Below are 23,441 nucleotides of genomic sequence, written 5' to 3'. Positions count from 1 at the left end.
CAAAGACTCAGCCTCAGCTTAGTCTGTTGAACTTCCCGCCTCAAGCACCTCCGAGCGTGGGGCAAAGGGGGTTTGATCTCAGCTTCCCTCTCCAACAGAGGGGGGCTTCTAGCTGTCAGTTTGGGCGTGGTAAGCGAGGCAGCGCTCGTCTGGGCAACGTCTGATGTGCAAGGTTGATTCTCTGGCAGCAGCAGCAGTGCTTCCACAAGGAGCTCAGGAGCTGAGGGGGCTGAGCTGTCAAAGACGGGCTGGGGCGCACTGTGAGTTCATCCTGTTGTCTGTTCCCTCCCCAGGTTCCCAGTCCAAGTCCTTCTTCTCTGTATCACCCTTATCTATCCGCCCCCTCCCTGCATGGCTCAGGACAGCTATATACAATCTTTAAATGTAAATGTACTGCCTTCAAGTAGATTCTGACTTATGGCAACCCTGTGAATAGGGTTTTCATGAGGCTGAGAGGCAGTGACTGGCCCAAGGTCACCCAGTGAGCTTTATGGCTATGTGGGGATTCAAACCCTGGTCTCCCAGGTCGTAGTCCAACACCTTAACCACTACACCACACTGGCTTTAGTGGGCATTTATTCTGATTTGTTTGCAAGGAAGTTATATATCATAAGAACATAAGAAGAGCCTGCTGGATCAGGCCAGTGGCCCATCTAGTCCAGCATCCTGTTCTCACAGTGGCCAACCAGGTGCCTGGGGGAAGCCCGCAAGCAGGACCTGAGTGCAAGAACACTCTCCCCCTCCTGAGGCTTCCAGCAACTGGTTTTCAGAATCATACTGCCTCTGACTAGGGTGGCAGAGCACAGCCATCATGGCTAGTAGCCATTGATAGCCCTGTCCTCCATGAATTTGTCTAATCTTCTTTTAAAGCCATCCAAGCTGGTGGCCATTACTGCATCTTGTGGGAGCAAATTCCATAGTTTAACTATGCGCTGAGTAAAGAAGTACTTCCTTTTGTCTGTCCTGAATCTTCCAACATTCAGCTTCTTTGAATGTCCACGAGTTCTAGTATTATGTTGTTGTTATGTTCCTCCAAGTCGACTACGACTTATGGCAACCCCATGAATCAGCGACCTCCAAGAGCATCTGTCATGAACCACCCTGTTCAGATCTTGTAAGTTCAGGTCTGTGGCTTCCTTTATGGAATCAATCCATCTCTTGTTTGGCCTTCCTCTTTTTCTACTTCCTTCTGGTTTTCCAAGCATTATTATCTTTTCTAATGAATCATGTCTTCTCATTATGTGTCCAAAGTATGATAACCTCAGTTTCATCATTTTGGCTTCTAGTGATAGTTCTGGTTTAATTTGTTCAAACACCCAATTATTTGTCTTTTTTGCAGTCCATGGTATCCACAAAGCTCTTCTCCAACACCACATTTCAAATGTGTTGATTTTTTTCTTATCAGCTTTTTTCACTGTCCAACTTTCACATCCATACATAGAGATCGGGAATACCATGGTCTGAATGATCCTGACTTTAGTGTTCAGTGATATATCTTCACATTTGAGGACCTTTTCTAGTTCTCTCACAGCTGCCCTCCCCAGTCCTAGCCTTCTTCTGATTTCTTGACTATTGTCTCCATTTTGGTTAATAATTGTGCCAAGATATTGATAATCCTTGAGAAGTTCAATGTCCTCATTATCAACTGTAAAGTTGCATAAATCTTCTGTTGTCATTACTTTATTCTTTGACGTTCGGCTGTAGTCCTGCTTTTGTGCTTTCCTCTTTAACTTTCATCAGCATTTGTTTCAAATCATTACTGGTTTCTGCTAGTAGTATGGTATCGTCTGCATATCTTAAATTATTGATATTTCTCCCTCCAATTTTCACACCTCCTTCATCTTGGTCCAATCCTGCTTTCCATATGATATGTTCTGCATATAGATTAAATAAATAATAATAATAAAATAATAAAATAAAATTTTATTTTTGAGTCGCCTATCTGGCCGAATTAACGGCCACTCTAGGCGACGTACAACAGCACAATAAAATACAATATAAAACCACAACAACAACATTCAATAATTAAACTGCCCACTCTTAAGTGTAATCAGCAGCATTAAAAACTAACCCACCCCAGAACCCCATAGGCCTGCCTGAATAGCCAGGTCTTCAAAGATCGGCGGAAAGCCATCAAGGAGGGGGCATGGCGGAGATCTAAAGGAAGGGAATTCCAGAGGGTGGGGGCCACAATCAAAAATGACCTCTCTCTGGTCCGCACCAACCTAGCTGTTTTAACTGGTGGGACCGAGAGAAGGTCTTGTGTGGCTGATCTTGTCAGGCGGCATAATTGGTGATGCTGGAGGCGCTCCTTCAGATAAATAGGGTGATAAAATACATCCCTGTCTCACACCCTTTCCGATGGGGAACCAATTGGTTTCTCCATATTCTGTCCTTACAGTAGCCTCTTGTGCAGAGTATAGGTTGCGCATCAGGACAATCAGATGCTGTGGCACCCCCATTTCTGTTAAAGCATTCCATAGTTTTTCATGATCTACACAGTCAAAGGCTTTGCTATAATCTATAAAGCACAGGGTGATTTTCTTCTGAAATTCCTTGGTCCGTTCCATTATCCAATGTATGTTTGCAATATGATCTCTGGTACCTCTTCCCTTTCCAAATCTAGCTTGGACGTCTGGCATTTCTCGCTCCATATATGGCAACAGCCTTTGTTGTAGAATCTTGAGCATTACTTTACTTGCATGGGATATTAAGGCAATAGTTCGATAATTACTGCATTCCCTGGGATCCCCTTTCTTTGGAATTGGGATGTATATGGAACGCTTCCAGTCTGTGGGCCATTGTTTAGTTTTCCATATTTCTTGACAGATTTTTGTCAAAATTTGGACAGATTCAGTCTCAGTAGCTTGTAGCAACTCTATTGGTATTCCATCTATTCCTGGTGATTTGTTTCTTCCAAGTATTGTAAGAGCAGCTTTCACCTCACATTCTAAAATTTCTGGTTCTTCATCATATGTTTCCTCCTTGAATGAATCTGTCATCCTGGCATCTCTTTTATAGAGTTCTTCAGTGTATTGCTTCCATCTTCCTTTTATTTCATCTCGGTCATTCAGTGTGTTCCCCTGTTGATTATTCAACATCCCTACTCGTGGTTTGAATTTCCCTTTCATTTCTCTAATCTTTTGGAACAGGGCTCTTGTTCTACCCTTTTTGTTGTCCTCTTCTATTTCTATACAGTAGCTATTGCAATAGTTTTCTTTGTCCCTGCGTACTAGTCGCTGTATTGTTGCATTTAGGGTTCTGACTGTGTTTCTATCGCCTTTTGCGTTTGCTTTCCTTCTCTCTTTAACCATTTGAAGAGTTTCTTCAGTCATCCATTGGGGTCTTTCTCTCTTTTTAACTAGAGGTATTGTCTTTTTGCATTCTTCTCTGATAACGTCTCTGACTTCATTCCATAGTTCTTCTGGTTCTCTGTCAGCTAAGTTTAAAGCCTCAAACCTGTTCCTTATTTGATCTTTATATTCTTCTGGGATGTTATTTTAATTGTATTTTGGCGTTTTGATTGCTTTGTTGTTGTTCTTTAGCTTTACTCTGATTTTCGATATGACCAGTTCATGATCTGTGCCGTAGTCTGCTCCTGGTCTTGTTTTTGCAGAAAGTATGGAACTTCTCCACCTTCTGCTACCAATTATATAATCAATTTGATTCCTATATTGACCATTTGGTGATGTCCACGTGTATAGTCGTCTTTTCGGTTGTTCAAAAAATGTGTTTGCAAGAAACAAATTATTGGCTTCACAGAATTCAATAAGTCTTTCTCTTGCTTTGTTTCTGTCTCCTAGGCCCCATTTCCCCACAATTCCTAATTCTTCTCTGTTCCCTACTTTTGCATTCCAATCCCCCATGATTATCAGCACATCTCATTTTGGTGTGTGATCAATTTCTTCCTGTACTTCTGCATAAAATCTCTCCAATTCCTCTTCTTCTGTGTTTGCCGTCGGAGCATAGACTTGGATGATGGTTATGTTGATAGGTTTCCCATTTAATCTCATTGATATCACTCGTTCAGACCTTGTGTTGTAGCTCCTAATTGCTCTTGCTACATCACTTCTCACTATTAAAGCAACCCCATTTCTTCTTAATTTCTCATTTCCTGAATAAAATATTTTGTAGTTGCCTGATTGGAAATGTCCCATTCCCGTCCATTTTAGTTTGCTCACACCAAGTATTGTTATGTTGATCCATTTCTTGCTTGACAATTTCTAACTTTCCCTGGTTCATGCTTCTCACATTCCATGCTCCTATTGTGTGCGTCGTACAACTCCTGACTCTCCTTTCTCATCTGTGCACATCAGCCTCTGGGCTTCCTTTCGGCTTTGACCCAGCTGTGTCATTAGTCACAGCGCTACTCGTACTTGTCCTTTGTTCTTCCCCAGTAGCTCGGTGAGTGCCTTCTGACCTGGGGGTCTCATCTTCCAGCACTATCTCGTGTTGCATTTTGGATACTCTGTTCACGGGTTTCGTGGGAAGATATTCAGAGGTGGTTTACCATTGCCTTCCTCTGAGTTTGGATGCCTCTTAGTCTGGTGTTTCAGCTTTGACCATTCCGCCTTGGGTGCCCCTGCTAGGAGTCTAGCCTCTTGGTCTAGACTCCTGACGGCATTGCTCTCAGCTACTTCAACACACTCAAACCCCCTCACCACGTTAAGGTGTGCATCCGAAGAGGAGGCTAGTATTATGAGAGAGGGTGAAAAACTTTTCTCTATACACTTGTGTGTTTAAGGCAGAGCCTGGAAGATTATTTTTTAAAAGTAATAAATTACAATTACTGTTACATGGTCCCAAAAAGAAATAAATTACCATTACAACTGCAATTGTTCTGAAAGGAATTAATTACTTTACTGTTACTCAAAAGTAATCACTACAATTAGAGCTATGTTACTTTTAAAAAAACCAGAGTGCCTACAAGGTGCTGGCCTTGGCTGCTGCACAACTAGGTTGCCGAAAACAACATTAAAAATAAACACAGAGAGAAAGAGGTAGAAGAATAATTCTCTTTATTCATAAGATAGCAGTGGTGGTAAGGGAGACAGGGAGGGAAGCAGAGGCCACTACTCAGATCTTTGCGCTTCAAACCAAGTGCAGCCCCCCACACACACACACACTCAGCCAGCGAGTGTCGTCTCTCTCACTCAGCCACCTCCTGGACCTTGCCCTGCCAGCAACTAAGGCACACCAACCCAAGCAAACATTTTCCCGTCGGGTGCAAAAAAAAAAAAAACACTGCAAATACAGCAAATTAGCCAGGGAGGGCGACAGAGGCCGCTTCACGTGCCAAGTGCAAACACAGTATTAACACACACATGTACACACACTTCGTTGTCTCTCACCTCTCAGTTCTTTATCTCCATTCTGCTGCTGCCGCTTTCTCTTCCTTCATCCACATCCTTGCTTTCCATCTCCTTCCTCCCTTCACTCCATTCTTCACCACCATCCATGGTTTGGACAACTGTTTTTTCCACTCCACCCTCATCTTGCTCTTCACCTCCTCCCTCATCGCCTCCCAAATACCCACAGAGTACAAGGGAAGAGCAACTCTGCTCATAAGCCCAGTTTAAGGCACATGATTTTCATCCACGAATCAGAGGAGCAGAAGACTTCCCCTGCTCCCCCCCAGTAACACCCCAAAGTAATGCTGGTAACATTACAATTACTCCTCAAAAGTAATAAAATTGCTCCTCGTTCTGTTATAATCAAAATGTAAAGAAATTACCCACTTGTTCCTCAAAAAAGTAATAAATTACAAGTAATTCATTTTTTGTAACTAATTACTTCCAAACTCTGGTTTAAGGTGAGGAGCAGTGGGCATGCAAGCTCCTTTGCTAAGCAAAGGGCCAACTTTGGGGTGGGCATGTTTGGCAATCACCCAGGTCACCAAGCTGAGCTAAAGGGAGCACCAAGCTCAGCGGCTGTGTATTTTTGAATGTACTATCTTCAATGAACTAAGGTGGCAAAAAGCAACTGTCCATAACTTTTTTTTCAAGGTTCTACAGGTTTTGTTTGGGTACTAACTACAAAAATGATCTTTCTTCAATTAGCTTTAAAGTATATTTGCTTTTTCATATCCACTTTGATGCCATTCGTGCTAGGTAAAAATCAGTGGAGTGAGTTAGTGAGCTAACACCACCTACGTTTTCTGAATAAGGTTCCACTGGAGAATAATTTTCTGTGGCAGTTACCACAGGGAAAAGCGTAAGTGTGGTATGAGGCCAGACTTTAAGGGAGGAATCCTGAGTGAGTGAGTAATGGAGACAGTCAGCAGCAGGCCAGAACCAGAAGACCTGTGAGACTGAGTCCCAGGAAGCAGAAATGAGCTCTGCCAGAACGAGTTTGGAATTTGCAGGAGGTACTCAGCAGAAACGCAACCTGACCCCCATTCACTTATCCTCATGTAAGAAAAAAATGAAGCACACCTATCATTCTGCTTGATCCCAGGACAAGGAGGAGCTGCAGGCAAGAATTCTCTGTAGTCTGCACATGCAGTCATTCTTGCATATGGCCCCCAGCTTTGTATACACATGCATGGGTCCTTGGAGAGGGCAGCAGCAGGGCCCCTAACATCACACCTACATAGGGCCGGTTCTAAAGGGCAGCCAGATAGGGCATTGGCCCAAGGACTCCTGGAGCTATAGGGGCCACTCCGCTCGCCGGACAGGAGCTTCCAAGCCGCTCACCATTCCCCCAGTTCACCTACCTTTCTCTCCGCTGTTTTTTGCGGTTTGCCATCAATCAAGATGGCGGCCGAGGTTTCCCTAAGGGGCTGAAGCCTCTGCCGCCATCTTGGTTGATGGCATGCATGCGTGCTACATGCGTTCATTGCTGCGATCAACCAAGATGGCGGCAGAGGCTTCAGCCTCTTAGGGAATCTCGGCTGCCACCTTGATTGATGGCAAACCTGCACGCACAGTGCTCTCAGCTGCAAAAAACAGCGGAGAGAAAGGTAGGTGAAGCAGGGGGTGGCGGGAGGCTTGGAAGCTCCTGTCCGGCAAGCCTCAGCTGCTTCCATGGATCGCGGAAGGGGAGTGGAGGGGCCCAGGGCAAGCTGGTGTCCAAGGGCCCTGGCATGCCTGGGGCTGGCCCTGCACCTACACACCAGGCCCATTCAGCCCCCTGGGTGGCCCTGCAAAGCTGACCATGGGCAGGGGGGCACTGAAGGCGCTATTTATCCTAGCACTGGCCCTGGCTGAGCATCCCCAGGCACACTGGCTCCACTTCAGACCTTTCTGCATTCAGCATGAAGGGGAATTCTAAGCTCAGGTGAATGTACTTGGAATCTTCCTTATGATATAGAGTCCTGTGTTATCGGGGTTCCTGGTTGCATTTAGAATCACAAATCTTTGCACTGAGGGCAGAGACACAGTTAATGTTCTGCCGGTTGCAGTGCATCTTCACCTCTCTTTTCTGGAAACGGGGGCACATGACACTAGTCAAACCCTGCCCCTTTTTACCGTAAAGCCCCGTGGGATCAGCTTGAGTGAGTTAAAAAAAAAAATCACTGCAAAGAGATTTTGCAGCTGATTGGCAGATCAACCTGTTGCCCCTCCAGGTGTGGCTAATGGAAACACTGCTGTAGGCAACTACTGTGCTCCCAGCCTGAATGTGAGAAGGTGTGGAGTGGAGACTATGCACACAGGGACATTGGGGGTGGGGTCTGCATGCATGCCCCTTATCCACTTTAAGCCCACATGTGTTTGCCCTGAATGCATGAACAGGTCTACCTTTCTCTAGTTATGTTCTGGTTCTGTGGAGGCTATGTGAAAATAATGAACCCTTCACCACCTTTAACAAAGGAGGGCATAGAGCCGCTCCAGCTAAAATTAAACTTTGAATCAGCAGAGTAGATAATTTAAACCTGAGTCTTAAGAGAATAATCTGAAGAGCTTTGGTACCCTAGATATTAATTAGAACAGACCTTGGAAGCCAGGGAGAATTCTACTTTGTTGATGAAAGACAATGAAGCCTCGATATTTTATTCTGCCATCTTTCTGGCAAAAAAATAAAAATGAAATGATTGGAATGGATAATCTGCTGGTCTCGTCCAAAAAAGGTGGGATTGTTTTCACTTGTTTGCATGGCGCACTCCCCATTGAACAAGTGAACTGATTTTGCTGAAAAGTCTCATGTTTGAGTTGGTGTCATGTGATGTGAAAACTCATCCTGTATCCCGGGCTGCACTCATAAAGTGATAAACACATGTGCGAATTTACCCTTAGGGATTTTGAATTTGGACAGATCCAGATGAGATAGTACTGAATTGGTTTCTAAGTGATTAGTTGCTGTTGTTGTTAAACTTATATCCCACTCTCCTTCCTGAAGGAGCCCAGGGTGGCAAACACATTGATGATAAAACAACTCTTTAAAAAGAGAACCACATGAGTTCATTTCAGGCATTGCCTCCAAATGCACCATAAAATGTATGGGAAAAAGAAGTGGGGCCGTGCCCTGATTGTGCCCTGCTGGCCCCACCGCTAACTTCAGCAAATATGCACAGCGTTTGGAACCCCAGTCATGCAGCATTCCCAACTGTGTGGAGCACCTGTGCACACACAGCTGTCTTCACATGGGCCGGGGGGGAACCTTTTTCAGATCAAGGGCCGCATTCCTATCTGGGCGGCCTTCTGAGAGCCACATGCCAGGGGCAGGTGGGACCAGAGGCAAAAATGGGTAAAGCAACAAATGCAGATTTTACCTTTGGACAGGCTACTGTAGCTTCTACACACACACACACCCCTCTATCCTCCATCAAGAGGCATTATTGGAGTTCAAGGGCACATTCCAACCCGGCAAAAACACTCAAGGAGCATATGAAGTAGGGCTGGTGAGAGGGGGTGTGGCCTGAGGAGAGTCCCAGGGGCCAGACAGAGAGGCCTGAAGGGCTGCGCTTGTCCCCGAAGCCTGAGATTCACCTTCCCTGTCATAGGTGTTCAGGCCTTCAAAGTAATGCATCAAGGTCTGAGTAAGGTGGCCTACAGGGTGCAGTAGCATCAGTACAGCAGGTGTAATCCACCCTCTCCCTCTGTTTACTGCATGCATGGAGGCATTATCTAAAAAGAGCTATGGGCACCATTTTGTATAGAGGCCTTTGTGCAGGAAGCCACTCCCCATGCCATTGTGGCAGTTCCATCCCCATCAGTGCAGCTTCATCTCGTCTTTTTTGAGCGGTTGTGTTGGAAAGGCTGCCAAAGGATCACCTAACAAAAAATGCATCTGCAGGAGTGATCTTTTAAATCAGATGTTTGGACTGTCATCTGCGAGCATGACCTCGTGTTAGTAGACAGGAGGACGCTTGCTGTGCCAGTGATGAATACCTTCCCAGAGTCAGTTGCTCATAAGAGCCACCAGTAGACTTTGGCCCTTTGCTATCTGTTCTTCCTTTGGCCTCTCATGATGGTGGTGCCTTCAGAGCAGAATGTCCGGGCAGATGTCCAGGGCCCCATTCAGCTGACAGAGCAGGAGGACCTCCAGACATAGTTTATCACATTCGTAATATGTGTTACCATGCAAAGAGAGCCTCCCATTGAGAAGACCCGCTAAGTCATTATCAAACTGCACCACCAGTGGTTGGCTTCAATTTTGAGTTGCGTGTGTGTGTGTGTGTGACATTTCAAGGAGGGCTTCTTTCTCTCTTTCTTGGTCCCTTAATCCAAGCTGAACTTTCTCCCACCAACAGGTTCTAGATGTGAATCAACCCCAGGATGCAACATGTCTCCCCAGCGCCAGCTCTGACAATGATGGCCACACAGACTGTGCCCCCTCCCCCTTATCAAGAAACCCAACAGGTGAGTGTGCTGTCGAACGCTTCCCCTCCCCATCCCTTTAAAACATTCCAACTGCAACTTTTCAGCTTGCAGTGTTTGGAGGCTCACTTTTGAGTGTGGCAGGAGACGAGTCGGAGGTAAAGAGCAGGAAAACTGGTGAGTGTCGGTGGGTGTAGGTGTGCATGCAGATCCATGCATGTGTTTATTTATATGTACATTTGTTTCATGTCCATCTGTCTCTAAGCATGAGGCCTCCAGGGCGCTATCATAATAAATCAGTCATAACAAAAAGAGAACACACCACATCCCAGTCTCCATCCAGGCAAGCAAGAAGCACTATGACAGTTGAACAGAGTTTATTTTTGCCTACTGTACAAGCAGCCAGCACCCTGCCCACCCCCAGACTATTCAAGTAATTAGTCCCATAATATACCATTAAGAGGGGGTTATATCACAATGCTCACCAGTATGGTATCAAGCGAAGAAGTAGAAGAAGAAGAGAGCCAGTGTGGTGTAGTGGTTAGAGTGTTGGAGTATGATCTGGGAGACCGGGGTTCAAATCCTCACATAGCCATGAAGCTCACTGGGTGACTTTGGGCCAGTCACTGCCTCGCAGCCTCAGAGGAAGGCAATGGTAAACCCCCTCTGAATACCACTTACCATGAAAACCCTATTTGTAGGGTCTCCATAAGTCAGAATTGACTTGAAGGCCATCCATTTCCATTTCCAATAATAATAATAGTTTCTTTTTTTAGAAACTACCTATCTCTTTATTTAATCCCATATGCTCAACTGCGCAAAAACCCATTTCACCTTGCACAACATGTTTTGACGCTACACAAAATGTGTCTAGCTGTACATTTGAATAAACCTTGCAACTGAAGGACACATTGCAGAAAGGCAAAGGCACTCAAGGAGGGCATAGAGCTGGGCCAATGAGGGGTGTGGCCTAGGGTGAGGGGAAATGGCTTGAAGAGCATCCCAAGGGCCCAATAGAGGGACCTAGAGTGCTGGATGCAGACTGCAAGCCAGACATTTCCCACCCCTGCCTTAGAGCAGGACCAGGGCAGGAATCACTGCCTTCGCTGTGATAACTAGGTCCAGAACGACGCGATGACATCACGTAGCATCACTTGGAAGCCATTTCACGTGAGGGCAGGGTTTGTTGCCCTTGCTCTAAGGGCTTTGTGGGCTACAAAAAAAAAATCAACCACCAGGGAACTTGCCATCACTAGTCTTTTTGCCTCCCTTGGCTCCCCCCAAAGTTGCCAAAATGGCCTCTTCCCAATCCAATTTGCCACCCATAAATAGGTTGGAAATTTGGAGTGGGGGCAGTTGGATCAGGCTTGGATCAAACATGAAATCTCTTTGTGTTTCTATGACTGCCAAATACCATTTGGAACTGAACTAAGGAAAAAGCAGGAGATTGTCATCTTGTGATGTGGAGCCAAGTGCATATCAAGTATCATTGCTTAATGTAGAAGGAGTTCTGCTTTGCTTTTCTGGCTAAATATGCTGTTGTGAACGCCAGTTGCCAAATTCACCCACTTAAGGCAAGGGTGGTTTTTTCCCCCATTTCCTAACACGGAGTGCTTAAGGTAAGCACTCTTAAAACAACACTCTACTCTTTTTTTTTTTTGGAGTGTTATGCTTATTCAACCCTCTCTTGAATTTCAGAATGGTGCTTACCTGTAAGGGTCCAAGTCTTGAAGATAATAGCCATCCATATTTTGTGTTCAGTTTAATAGCACAGGGCTGAAAACAGATGAAAGGGAAAAAATGACCCACATGTTTATTATCCACTTATACATGTGGATTCTTGGATAGGATTTTCAAAAACCCTTCAGCGACTGGGGAAACTGAATCTCTTTCACTTTTAAAGAGCTTGTTCTTCTCTATCACTTCTAAGTATGCATTTCATTTTTTTTTTAATGTTGCAGATATACAGATACAGGTGTAGATTTCCAGGTGAGAAATGTAGGAGAGATGTAGGAAGAACTGGCACTTTGGCCACAGAGGATATCAGTGTTGTTTCACCCCCACAGCTTCCTGACAGGAGATTAAGAGTGCAATCCTAACCCTAGATCTGCTGGGATGAGTGAGTTAGGATCTGGCAGATATCTGGCTGAGCTGGCCAGGTCTGGGCTCAGTCAGGCTATTCCAGTGTAATTATTCTGTCATCCCAACTCAGCTGGGGATACACCAGCAGCACTCCCTCAGCCAGGGCTCAGCCAGCTCAGCCAAGACTGTTGTAACGTAAGCTGGTGTACGACCCGCAAAATGGGCGTTCCAGTGGAGTAGCCAGAGGTGGGATTGAGGAGGGGGACTTACGCTGGATCCTAACTCCATTCATCTTAGTCACGCCACTTGGAAACTCAGCTGAACTTACACTGGTGTAAGTCAAACTCTATTTTACAGGCTTGTTTTCTCTCTGCCATGCTTGGGCCGGCGCAGCTGGCAGTCTGACCGCAATTTGGATCTGGTGTACTTTACACCAGCTTCCATGACTCAGGATTGCTCCCTAACAAGAAGACAGTGGGGCAGAGGGGCAGAGGGGGCCCCTCACTAGAATGAGCAAGAGGGGCCTCTAATGCAGCAGGGCTTACTTGACATTTGAAGCAAATGAAGTAATACAATACAAAAAACGTATATGCTCACCCCAACTTTTAAAGCTCAGCTCAAAGATATAGAATGTCCCTAAATATGAACAATGAAGAGCTTTAATCTAATGTAAGGATATTAACATGTAGTCAAAATAGATAAAATTATTAAAATACAATAACAAATTGACTTATCTGTTCAGGTTAATGCCTGATCAACAACCTAATATGACCAACAGATGACAATGAAATTTGTCAAAGACCAAATGCATTTCAACCCAATGGGTCTGCTTCAGCGGTAAGGAAAAACAATCACATAGAACTTGGCCACATAAAATTTATCTACTAGGTTAGTCTTTCTAGGTGATGTGGTGAGCTAGCCACCAACTTCTGACCAACTATCCTAGTGGATAAATTCTCTGGTGGTTCATCAGGAATTGACCTGATTATGTAGGTCAATTTGCTGTTGTGTTTTAATCATTTTTGTCTGTTTTGACAATGTTTTAATATCTGATGCTGCACTTCATTTTTCTGTATTATTCTGGATTCAGCGAGTGAAGTAATATGCGTTACCCCCATAAGACCATTGAGTGGTGGTGTAGTAGAGGACGAGTGCAGTAGGACCACAGCTCCAGGACTCTCCCCCCCCGACCCCTAGAACAGGAGCAATGACATCATCTGCCAGAACACCTCTGGGTGGTATATGTTAACATCAGAACGCACGGACATCCATTGAATCTGAATGTCAGAAGATTCAGGTCAGACAAAAGAAAGTACTTCTTCACACAGTGCGTAGTTAAGCCGTGGAATTCGCTCCCACAGGAGGCAGTGATGGTCATCAACTTGGATGGCTTTAAAAGAGAATTAGACAAATTCATGGAGGATAAGGTTATCAGTGGCTACTAGCCACACTGGCTAGGCTCTTCCTTCATGATCAGAGGCAATATGCTTCTGAATTAAGGTTGCCAGGTTCACTCCCTGAGACTGATCCTGTATCTTTAGGAGAAGAGAAAGTCAGCCAAGTGCAGGTGTTCTTGCAACCCTGTAATAGGAAAAACCACAAGGTGGAATTCTCCCTTCCCCGCTGCACAACTTTTAAAGATACAGAAGACCTCTTGGAGGCTGGGCCTGGCAACCAAGAGGTCTTCTGTATCTTTAAAAGTTGTGCAGGGGGAAGGGAGAATTCCACCTTGTGGTTTTTCTCATTACAGTGTTGCAAGAACACCTGCACTTGGCTGACTTTCTCTTCTCCTAAAGACGCAGGATCAGTCTCAGGCCATGGACTTGGCAACCCTATTCTGAATACCAGTTGCTGGAAACTGCAGGAGGGAAGATTGCTCTTGTGCCCAGGTTCTGCTTGTGGTTTTCCCACAGGCATCTGGTTCACTATTGTGAGAACAAAATGCTGGACTCGATGGGCCACTGGCCTGACCCAGCAGGACTCTTCTAATGTTCTTAATGTAAGTGTAGGGCACTCCACTTTATCCTCATAATAAGAACCTTGTGATGTAGGCTGTGCTCAGGCAATGACTGGCCCAAGATCACACAGTGAGCATCAAGGTTGTGAACCCAGGGATGGAAGCACTAGCACTGGCACCACGAGGCCTAGCAACTCATTGGATTGTATTCAACAAAGTCCTACTCAGAGTAAACATTTTGAAATTAATGAAGCCAAGTTAGTCATATTTGTTAACTTAAGTGGGTCTACTCGGAGTAAGACTAGCGCTGAATACCACCAATTTGTTTTTACATAATGCCCTTCACCTTACGGTCACAGGGCAGGGAACAAAAATAACAGAACTGTAAACTTAATAAAAACTATACCAAATTAAGATTACAACAACATAAAAGGGCAGCATCATAAAACAGTACAACAGGGGAGAATCTCATCCAGGCTCCCTAAAATTGGGGTTCTCAGTCTGAACAGTGCTCTTTCCGAAACAGCCACATACCCACATCCAAATCCACCACAGATTTTAAATACAACAGAATTCAGCACCATCCTGTCTTTATATAAACTGGCACTGAAAGACTGTTCAAGGCAGTTTTCACACATGAGACTTAAATTGGCTTTTGCCTTTCCCACATCCATAGTGTGAATGTAAAATGTGTAGCATGAGGGTAAGAGAGAGAAGCAGCTATTTTAGACTGGTAGCATGAACTGCTCCTTCAAGGAAGCCCCTCTCCTCTGCCATTTCCATGTCCTCTCCCAGAACTAGGCCCTGCTTCCATCTTACTATTGTTCTGTGGGTTTATTCAGTCCAGTGTTCTCCTCCTTTCAATTTAACCGAGTTTTAAAAAAAATAAAATTCCAGGGCCCATAAACGTGCACGGTTTGCTATAGTTTAAGTTCCCTCCATTTGTTCTCATCGTTTTTTCCCTCCCATACTGATGTGCATAAGTAATTATGGATGAAAACGTAGTGTGTACACTCAGATGAGCACATGTGAGCAGACATACACACAAGCAGATGATCCCCTGTGCAGGTGAGCAATCAGATGAGCACATCAAGGCTCCTTTTGTGTGTATGCATGTGCTGTGGTTTGTCACTGGTCACAAGCAAGGACGGCAGGATCTGTCAGTTTTGTTTCTCTCTGTTTCTCATTTTTCAAATCTTAAATTCAGTTCTGCAGCAATTTGTGGTTTGTTTCTTGTTGTGTTTTTTTTAAAAAAAAACCTCATGAAAATTCTTCAGCATTTTGGTGTGAATTTCTCCTAATTATCATAATTTTGAAAGCAATTCATCCTGGGGTGGTGGCTGGCCGTGGGGACAGCAAGGGGTGATAGGGATCAGGGGAGCCAGCAATTCTCCTGCTCAGGTTTTAATCCAAGCCAAAGAAGAATTTCTGGGCTTGAAAAGTTCCTCTATCATTTGAGACAGGCTTTATGAGCCCTCAGAGTTTTTCTCCTAGCTTGAGCTGGGAGGAGTTCACTGGCATCCCTAAACCCTATTAAGAATCTAGAAAAACAAAAAATAGCAAACTCGGTTCTCTGAATGTGGATCCTATTGTAGCCAAAACAGCAATCACCTGCTGACAAAAGGGGAGGAATCAGCAGTTGGCTTGAAGGAACCCAAAGATTTGTAGAATTACCAAAAAAAAAAAATCTTTAGGGAAATAACCCTTAGGGGCAGGATACACCCCAAAGCAATCCAATGAGTACTGAGCATGCTTGGTGAGCATGGAATGCTGACTGGCTTTTGACAGGGGGAGATATAAAACCAGGTAGTAGGGGAATGGCATGGTGTATTTTGGAAGAAGGCATAGTTGGCTGCCTGGAGCCATAAATAGGAGCACTCTATTTTGCAACATTATGTTGAACGTCCCATTTTTTTATTTTAAAAAATCTAAATCATTAGCATATGATGGTATAAAATAGTGATTGAAATTAAAAATAGACTTTAACAGAACAATCCAAACCCAAGATCCACCAGGATGAGCGGATTTGGAACAGGCAGATCTTGGACTGTCCTAGCTGAGCTCAGCCAAGGGTACACTGGCATAACTCCCTTATCCTGGCTCAGCAGGGGTTATGCTGGCAAAACTCCCTCAGCCTGGCTGAGCTGGGCTATGCTGATTCAAATGGGGCACAACTGGTGGAACTTACGCAGGTGTAAGTCCCCCAAAAGGGGTGTTCTGGGAGCATGGTGGGGGTGGGGCAGGGCAAGGAGAGACTTAACACCTATTCGAAATCTCTTTCAGCTCAGTCATGTGACTTGGCAACCCAAATACCAGCAAAGTGGGTGGTGTAAGTCAAACTCTGTTTTAAAGGCTTGTTTTCTCTCTGCTGGTCTTGGGCTGGCTCAGCCAACAGTAGCCCGGATCCTGAACGGAGTTTGGTATAGGAGTAACTTACGCCAATTTAACCAACGCCGGTGCAAGTTCTGCCGTCGTCCTATACTTTGGATTGCTCTGTAAACTAGTAAGCATATTAAAATGATCAAATGTAGGTCAAATCAATCTATTTAAGATACAAATGTACATCATAGTTCCAATCATTCCACCAAAACCAGATCAGAATGTACATTTGCCCTAAGACAGCTCTCTTCTGCCTTCTGTCCCACATTAAGAACATTCACACACGTACATAAATAGTGTGAGAGTGGCTCAAAGGCAATGAATTCCTCCCATTCCCCACCCTGCCTCTGTGAAACAGCCAGCCACCCTGTCTTGCTCCCTTTTTAAAAATACAGCCTTGGAACCTCTGAAGCAGTTTCTTTCCAGACACTGGCATGAGCAGGAAAGTTTTCTTAGGCTGGCATTTGCATGGCTTGAGAGGAAACAGCTCAGAGGAAGAGAGCTGGAGACTTGCCAGTTGAAAGGAGACACTGCTCCATTCCCCAATTAATGCTCTCCTTGGAGGGCTGTAAAAGATACAAGCCTATAAAAGACAGCTGTAGACTGTCAGTGACTGCCACACATACCTGTGTCACACCAAGTAGATCCTGGTGAAGCCCTTGGGCCACTGACTTGTAAGGCCTCGTTTTACCCAGAGGCCAAGGTTAGATTCTTATTGATAACTCCGAGTCTCTTGCATCATGGGAAAGTTGCCTTTGGAACATGGGAAAACCAGATCTCTCAATGTTCACCAAGGTCGAGTTCAGATGATCATATCTTGGCTTATTAAGATGAGAGATGCACAAGCCTTATGCTCAAGTATGGAGCCCTTTCACTCCTCCCTTTGTGAGAGCTGTGATTAAAGCAGGATGTCTCTAAATAAGTATAGTTTCCTGTTTTTTTCTAACCTGGGGAACTATGGTTACCAACTTTGGAACAAGCCATGGTATTAAGCCAACTTCAAAACATGGGGGGGGGGTTATCCTGGCCTGTTTTGAATCTGGTAACCATAATTTCCAGGCTCAGATGAATCATGTTATTTAGAGGTTTCCAAGTTTAATTATGGCTCATAGTGAAGACAGAAGCAAAGGTGCACACCAGTAAAATGCACGAGACTTTTAAGGATGTGCATGCATAGCTTGATTTAATAAGCAGTGATAGCACCTTCTAAATGCAGCCTATATAATAGTCACAGGGAAAAGTTAACTCATGATGACAAACATAACAGTGTGAAAAATCAGGCCTACAGCAATACTGGGAGAAAATAATTAATGTTGCATTGTTACGGTTGAACTTCACCCTCCAGTTCACTTTGTGGAGAGATCTAAATGAAACTGAGTCATGTGAGGAAATCCAACACACATTCAGCTCTACCGCCACATACTGACATCTCCAGCAATAGCATCCCAAATTTAAATTTGTGAGGGCAGCAGGGAAAAAAAAGACCCCATAGAAAGAATCCAAAGAAAGGGTTGTTCTTGCATAAACAAGATTCCCAGGATTGAGATTATTTGCTGTGCAATGGTAACGAGTCTTGTTTCTCCAGACAAAGTCCTAAAGCAGTGGTTCTTAACCTGGGGTGCACGCACCCCTGTTGTACGAGACACTTTTTCTAGGGGTGCGAGGCGTTGTTCAAGAGATTTTAAAAATTCATTTAAATAGAAGCAGAAAATTAACTATACAACCAATAAAATTAAATTAAAATTAAAAATGAACGGTATTTTTTCAGGGGGTGCGAGAGCATATTTTGGAAATCCAAGGGGTGCTGGCAGTGGAAAAGGTTAAGAACCACTGACCTAAAGGGATTTGCTTTTGTTTTGTTTGCTGACTTCCTTAGGTCATGCAGAGGTCATTATGAAAGAAAGTGCTTCTTCACACAACACATAATATATGGAATTCACTGCCACACGATATGTTGAGGGTCTCTACCTTAAAAGGCATTAAAGAGGATTAGAGAAATTCCCAAAATCAAGAGCTATTAGTCATGATGGCTACAAAGAAGTTCAGTTATCATGCCACTGAATATTAATTGTTTGGGCACAACAATGGGAGAGGGCTATTGCCTTCAAGTCCTGCTGATGGATTTTGGGAAGTCTGTGGTGTGATGTCTCTCCCTAAAGCTTTAGCAACCATAGCACTTGGCTGTCACTTTGAGAAGCAGGATGGTGAACTATATGAACCCCCAGTCTGATTCAGCAGGGCTCCTGTTATGTTCTTCCTGTAGACATAAGAACATAAGAACATAAGAAGAGCCTGCTGGATCAGGCCAGTGGCCCATCTAGTCCAGCATCCTGTTCTCACAGTGGCCAACCAGGTGCCTGGGGGAAACCCGCAAGGAGGACCCGAGTGCAAGAACACTCTCCCCTCCTGAGGCTTCCAGCAACTGGTTTTCAGAAGCATGCTGCCTCTGACTAGGGTAGATCTGTGAACTGCATCTATCAGAGGTGGCACAAAGCCTGTAGTTCAGTGGTAGACTGCATGCTTTGCATGCAGAAAGCTCCAGGTTCAATCCCTAGCATCTCCAGGTAGAAGACTCCTGACTGAAATCCTAGAGAGCCACTGCCAGTCAGGGTAGACAATAGATGAACCAATGGTTTGACTCAGTGTAAAGCAGCTCTGTCTCTGTATTCCTATATCCCTATGTTTGTGTAGACAAGCCTTCTCCAGCCTGGTGCCCTCCAGATGCTGTTGGACCACAACTCCAAGGACCCCTGACCATTGGCCATGCTTGCTGAAGTCCAAAACATCTGGAGGGCACCAGGTTGGGAAAAGCTAGTGTAGACAAAGCACAGTCAAAATGAATCCAGCTCTTTTTATTCTAGTATAACCCATCATATGAAAAGGGCTGGCAAATCCCACAAAATGTGATGAAGATATTTTTCACCATGGAAAAAGAAGTTTCCCAGCCTATCCTTCTTTGCAGAGATTCAAATTATTTTTGTTTTGGTTGGGGAAAGCAAATATTGAGCTTGCATGATATTTCATATTTACACAGGCTTTCCTATTCCCTTGATTCTAGATATTTTTCAGAAAGGTCCGGCTGCTAAAATTGGGAGAATCTCCACTTTCATTTGAGGATGTGGGTGCAAATGGGAAAGATTGTAAAGGAGCCAAAAATGTAACTGCAGCTTGCATTTCCAGATGCCTGAAAATATAAGGTATCCCTGTGATACATTAAACTTCCGGACTATTTTGCAATCTAACAATGGGTGACAATTTAGCAAAATGTCACTTTTTCTCTATCATACTCGTGACTATACCAGCAGCACCCTACCCCATAGTTCACAGTGACCTCAGGCTGACACAGTCTGCTGTGGAAAGGAGAACAGAAGCTTCCACTTCTGAGTTTAAACAAGCCATAGTTCCCAATGCCATCAAAACTCTACGAACTATGGATAGTGAGCTTGTTCTAAAAACATTGTTTAAACAAACCACACTTCCCTCTTTAAAAACTAAGGAGTTCAGAGTGACATACATGGTTGGTCCCAGCTATCCTTTGATCTCCACAACAACCCTGAGAGAATGACTGGCCCAAGGTCTGTCAGTGAGCTTTATGGCTGAAAGGAGATATGAACACTGATTTCCCCTCTGCTGTTCTGTAAGCCAAACTAAATATGACATTTGTCACATAGCTCAGCCTTGCATTGCTGATTTTTTTTAACAGATAGCCAGCATGGAGGCCTTGAATTATACTAGGAACATAGCATAGTCTCAGCTGGAATCACACACACACACACACACAAACCAGCTATTCGCAATACGAAGAAAGCTCCCGTTGGTAACAATGGGAGCTTTCCCCTCATTGTGAATAGCCATTGTGGTGGGGGCAATTCTGATAGGGACCACAGTAGATGCAAAGAGTTAAAGCCCCCTCCCCTAATACCATGGTCCCAGTCTGGCTCAGGGAAGCCTGCGCTGCCTATTTGTTCAACAACAACAAAAACGCCAAACTACATGACAATATCACATCTAGTTTAGCCCTGACTCTTTAATTCACGGACAGGGAACCTGTGGCCATCCAGAGGTTATTGGAGTCCACCTCTCATCAGCCCTAGCCAGCATCATCGATGGTCAGGGATGATGGGAATGGTAGTAGTAGAGGGCCACAGGTTCCTTATCCTTGCTCTTATTACTACACTATAGTGTGTCTCAGTTGCAATATTATTATACATATACTTGAGGACTTCTCTAATCACTTCTGTGGGGCAAATATGTGAACGGAATCATTCTTGTTCAGTACTTTTAAATAAATAAAAATATTAGCAACGGTCTTATTCTTTTGCAAAAATCACCCTGCATGTGGCCCAGCCCATGCCATTGTTAATCTGGCTGTGGCTGGCAAATCCTTTTTTATGAACTGCAAGCGCTGCTTGGCATTTTGGAAATTGTTCCCTTCTCCCTGGATTTATAGCTATAGGACCGAGGCAATTAAAAAACACCCAGGAAGAAAAGGCCTGACTGAGACAAAACTGGGATAAACATGCATATATGACTGCTGGAAATGCTGAGCTGACTCTGTGCTCTCAGTCCAATAAACCTAAAAAAAAGAAGACGATAATAACCTAATCCATCCTTAGAGGCAGCCATATACATTTTTGCAGATTAGGAACACTGAAATACTCTAGAATATTAGTTACATAATTTGAGTAGCCTTTTAAGTTACTCTAAAGGGCTTTTTCCTCATGTTGGTTTCCAGATCATATTCCAAAATTCTAAAATTATGTTGGGGGGGGTTATGTGTTAGGGCTGCAGGCTAGCAAGGGATGGGTCTGGAACCACAACTATGCATGCCCACCCCACACTCCTTTTCAGTCAGACGCATATGCACACACTACCCCTATCTATCCATTCACATGCTGAGTGATGCACACCCCTTCCATCTATACTATAAATGAAGAGCTGGTTATACATATTTTAAATAAATAAATAAGCAAGCAAGCCCTCAACCCTTGCCATTTTGAATGGTGTGTTCTGAATGGCATGGTCTTTGGCATGGAGTATAGAATGTCAGGTGAAGACAAGAGGGCTTGACTGTCATGTGCCAAGCTGCCTTTCACTCACAGGATGTAATTCTAGCCAGCCAACAAACATCTAGGAACAGGATACAGGTTTTCTACGTTCATGGACCTGGCTGCCATCCAAGCACAAGGTACATGGGAGTCCTCCCTCGAATTACTCAGGAAGGGGTGCCATGCCATAACTTTCTGCCACTGCTCACATTTTCAACAAGCATGGTACCTACAAAGGGTTTAAAATGGACACGGATAGCCTGACCTCTGTAGTCCATGCGTAGGTAACCTCGAGGGTGGATTACTGCAATGTGCTCTATGTGGGGTTGTCCCTGGGCCTGGTTTGGAAGTTCCAGCTGCTGCAAAAACCAGCAGCCAGGTTGCTGATGGGGGCACATGGCCGACAACATGTGACACCACCATTAAAACATCTGCTGCCCATCTACAATTGAGCCAGGTTCAAGGTCCTTATGTTAATTTACAAAGCCCTGAACAACTTAGGTCCAGGGGATCGTACGGACTGCCTGAACCCTTATATCCCAGCTTGTTCAATGAGATCATCTGCTAGAGAAGTGCTGGTTGTCCCCCAAGTTGGTGAGCCTCATTTAACATCAACATGAAATCGAACCTTCAGTGTTATTGGAACACTGTTCCAGTTCTTTGGAATGTTCTGCCAACAGAGATTCAGCAGGCACCTCCTATTTTAACCTTTAAACACCTGCTGTTCTACCAGGCTTATACAGGCAGTTACGTATTTTTACTGGTTTTTATTACAGGTTTTTATTTGTTGTAAACCATTTTGATTTTTTTGAAACAAAACAGCTTTATGCAAATATGTTTATAAATAAATAATAAAGGAAAGGAAAGAACTGGGGAAACCTTTGGACCACCTTGTAGCAGCTTACAAAGCAATTCACTTCAGCTGAAAATGTGTGGCTTTTTAAAGGCTTTTTCCTAAAATATATGCACAGACTTGGGATGGAATGGACTTGCCAGACTACTCATGTGCAGGGAACATAGAGCAGATCAAGACTATTTCATCCATCCCAATCTCTAACACTGGGCACTTCATCTAGCACTGGCCTTGCACATATATGCACTTGAAACAGAGGTGAACGTCTATCAGTGCAACCCGTGTACTCAACAGAGCTTGACTCTGTAGGCTGCATCCAGTGTTCTCTGCCTGCTAGCGGAAGGGCTCTTGTGTTAGCAGACAGGTGGGTTTTAGTATTGTGCATCAGAGGACTCCAACACTAGCAGAAACTTGTTGTGAAACAGATTGCGTGATCTAGCATGCTACAAAGTATATGCATTCTGTTGTATGACAATGTTCCCCTGGTCCAAAACATTTCACCAGCAGAACAGGTATATCACTAAGTGGCTTTAACATGGCACTACATTGGATAAAAAAACAAAATATCAACATGGGGATCACACATCAGAACTGGTACCCACTGCTACAGGACACTTCTCATACTTCTGCATACACACACACAAAAGCATTGAATCAAGAACACCAGCAACTTTTCCTGTACATTTTGAAATCCTGGTTGTTGACCAATCATGCTAGCTGATCAAAACTATCACGATCAGTTGGCCTGTCCATCCTAACATAGGAATTTGATTGCTAATATTTTCTGTACTGCAGTCTAAGTTTATAACAATAGTATCACCATGGACGAACAGATCAAGGAAGCTGGGGCTAAACAACGTGGCTTAGTTCTGTGCTTCGGCACATAATCTGAATGCCTCCTTTCCTGTTAATTAAGGCTAACAGCTTTAAATTGGTGGGTCTCGTTATTTTAGAAGAGCCTAACAGCTTTAGGATTAAGTTTACTGGCCCTGAATTGTTGGAATCCCTCCATAACAGCTATGAGCCAGCAGCTGGGAGAAGTTTAGGGCTGAAGGGATTAGCTGTTAGCTGCATTGGAAACCTCAGGAGTTACAAAAAAATGCAGATTGAGGGTTAGTTAAGTGTGAAGAGCCTAATTTAATTCACATTATACTGTGGATTAACAAATCACAGCTGCTGAAAGGAGCCCCCATGGCTAGTCACAATGCCAAGTGTTTTTATGTCCCGGGAGAAAGTGATCACTTCTCCAAACATTCATTTCTGGGATGGCCAAGGATTTGCCAAACGGCAACACTGGTGTTTCTCTATTGGAGCTTTGGAATCCGGATCCGTGGCAATAGCCATATCATTGTAAAGCACTGCAC

At 44.2% G+C, this 23,441-nt stretch overlaps 1 protein-coding gene across 9 annotated transcripts in view; it reads left to right on the top strand.

Annotated features, from left to right (window-relative positions):
- The window catches only part of PKNOX2 (PBX/knotted 1 homeobox 2), a 467,254-nt gene that overhangs the window by 296,165 nt on the left and 147,648 nt on the right, over positions 1 to 23,441 (top strand). For all 9 annotated transcript variants that reach the window (XM_061592847.1, XM_061592840.1, XM_061592843.1 and 6 more), the window contains one exon: positions 9,692 to 9,800. In XM_061592847.1, the coding sequence (XP_061448831.1) occupies positions 9,717 to 9,800 (84 nt within the window). In that variant the 5' untranslated portion in view covers positions 9,692 to 9,716. The remainder of the gene's footprint in view (positions 1 to 9,691; positions 9,801 to 23,441) is intronic.

This window comes from Rhineura floridana, chromosome 12 (assembly GCF_030035675.1).
Source record: "Rhineura floridana isolate rRhiFlo1 chromosome 12, rRhiFlo1.hap2, whole genome shotgun sequence".
Taxonomy (NCBI): domain Eukaryota; kingdom Metazoa; phylum Chordata; class Lepidosauria; order Squamata; family Rhineuridae; genus Rhineura; species Rhineura floridana.
Note: the sequence above shows the minus strand (reverse complement) of the source record. Positions and strands in the feature narration are given on the sequence as shown.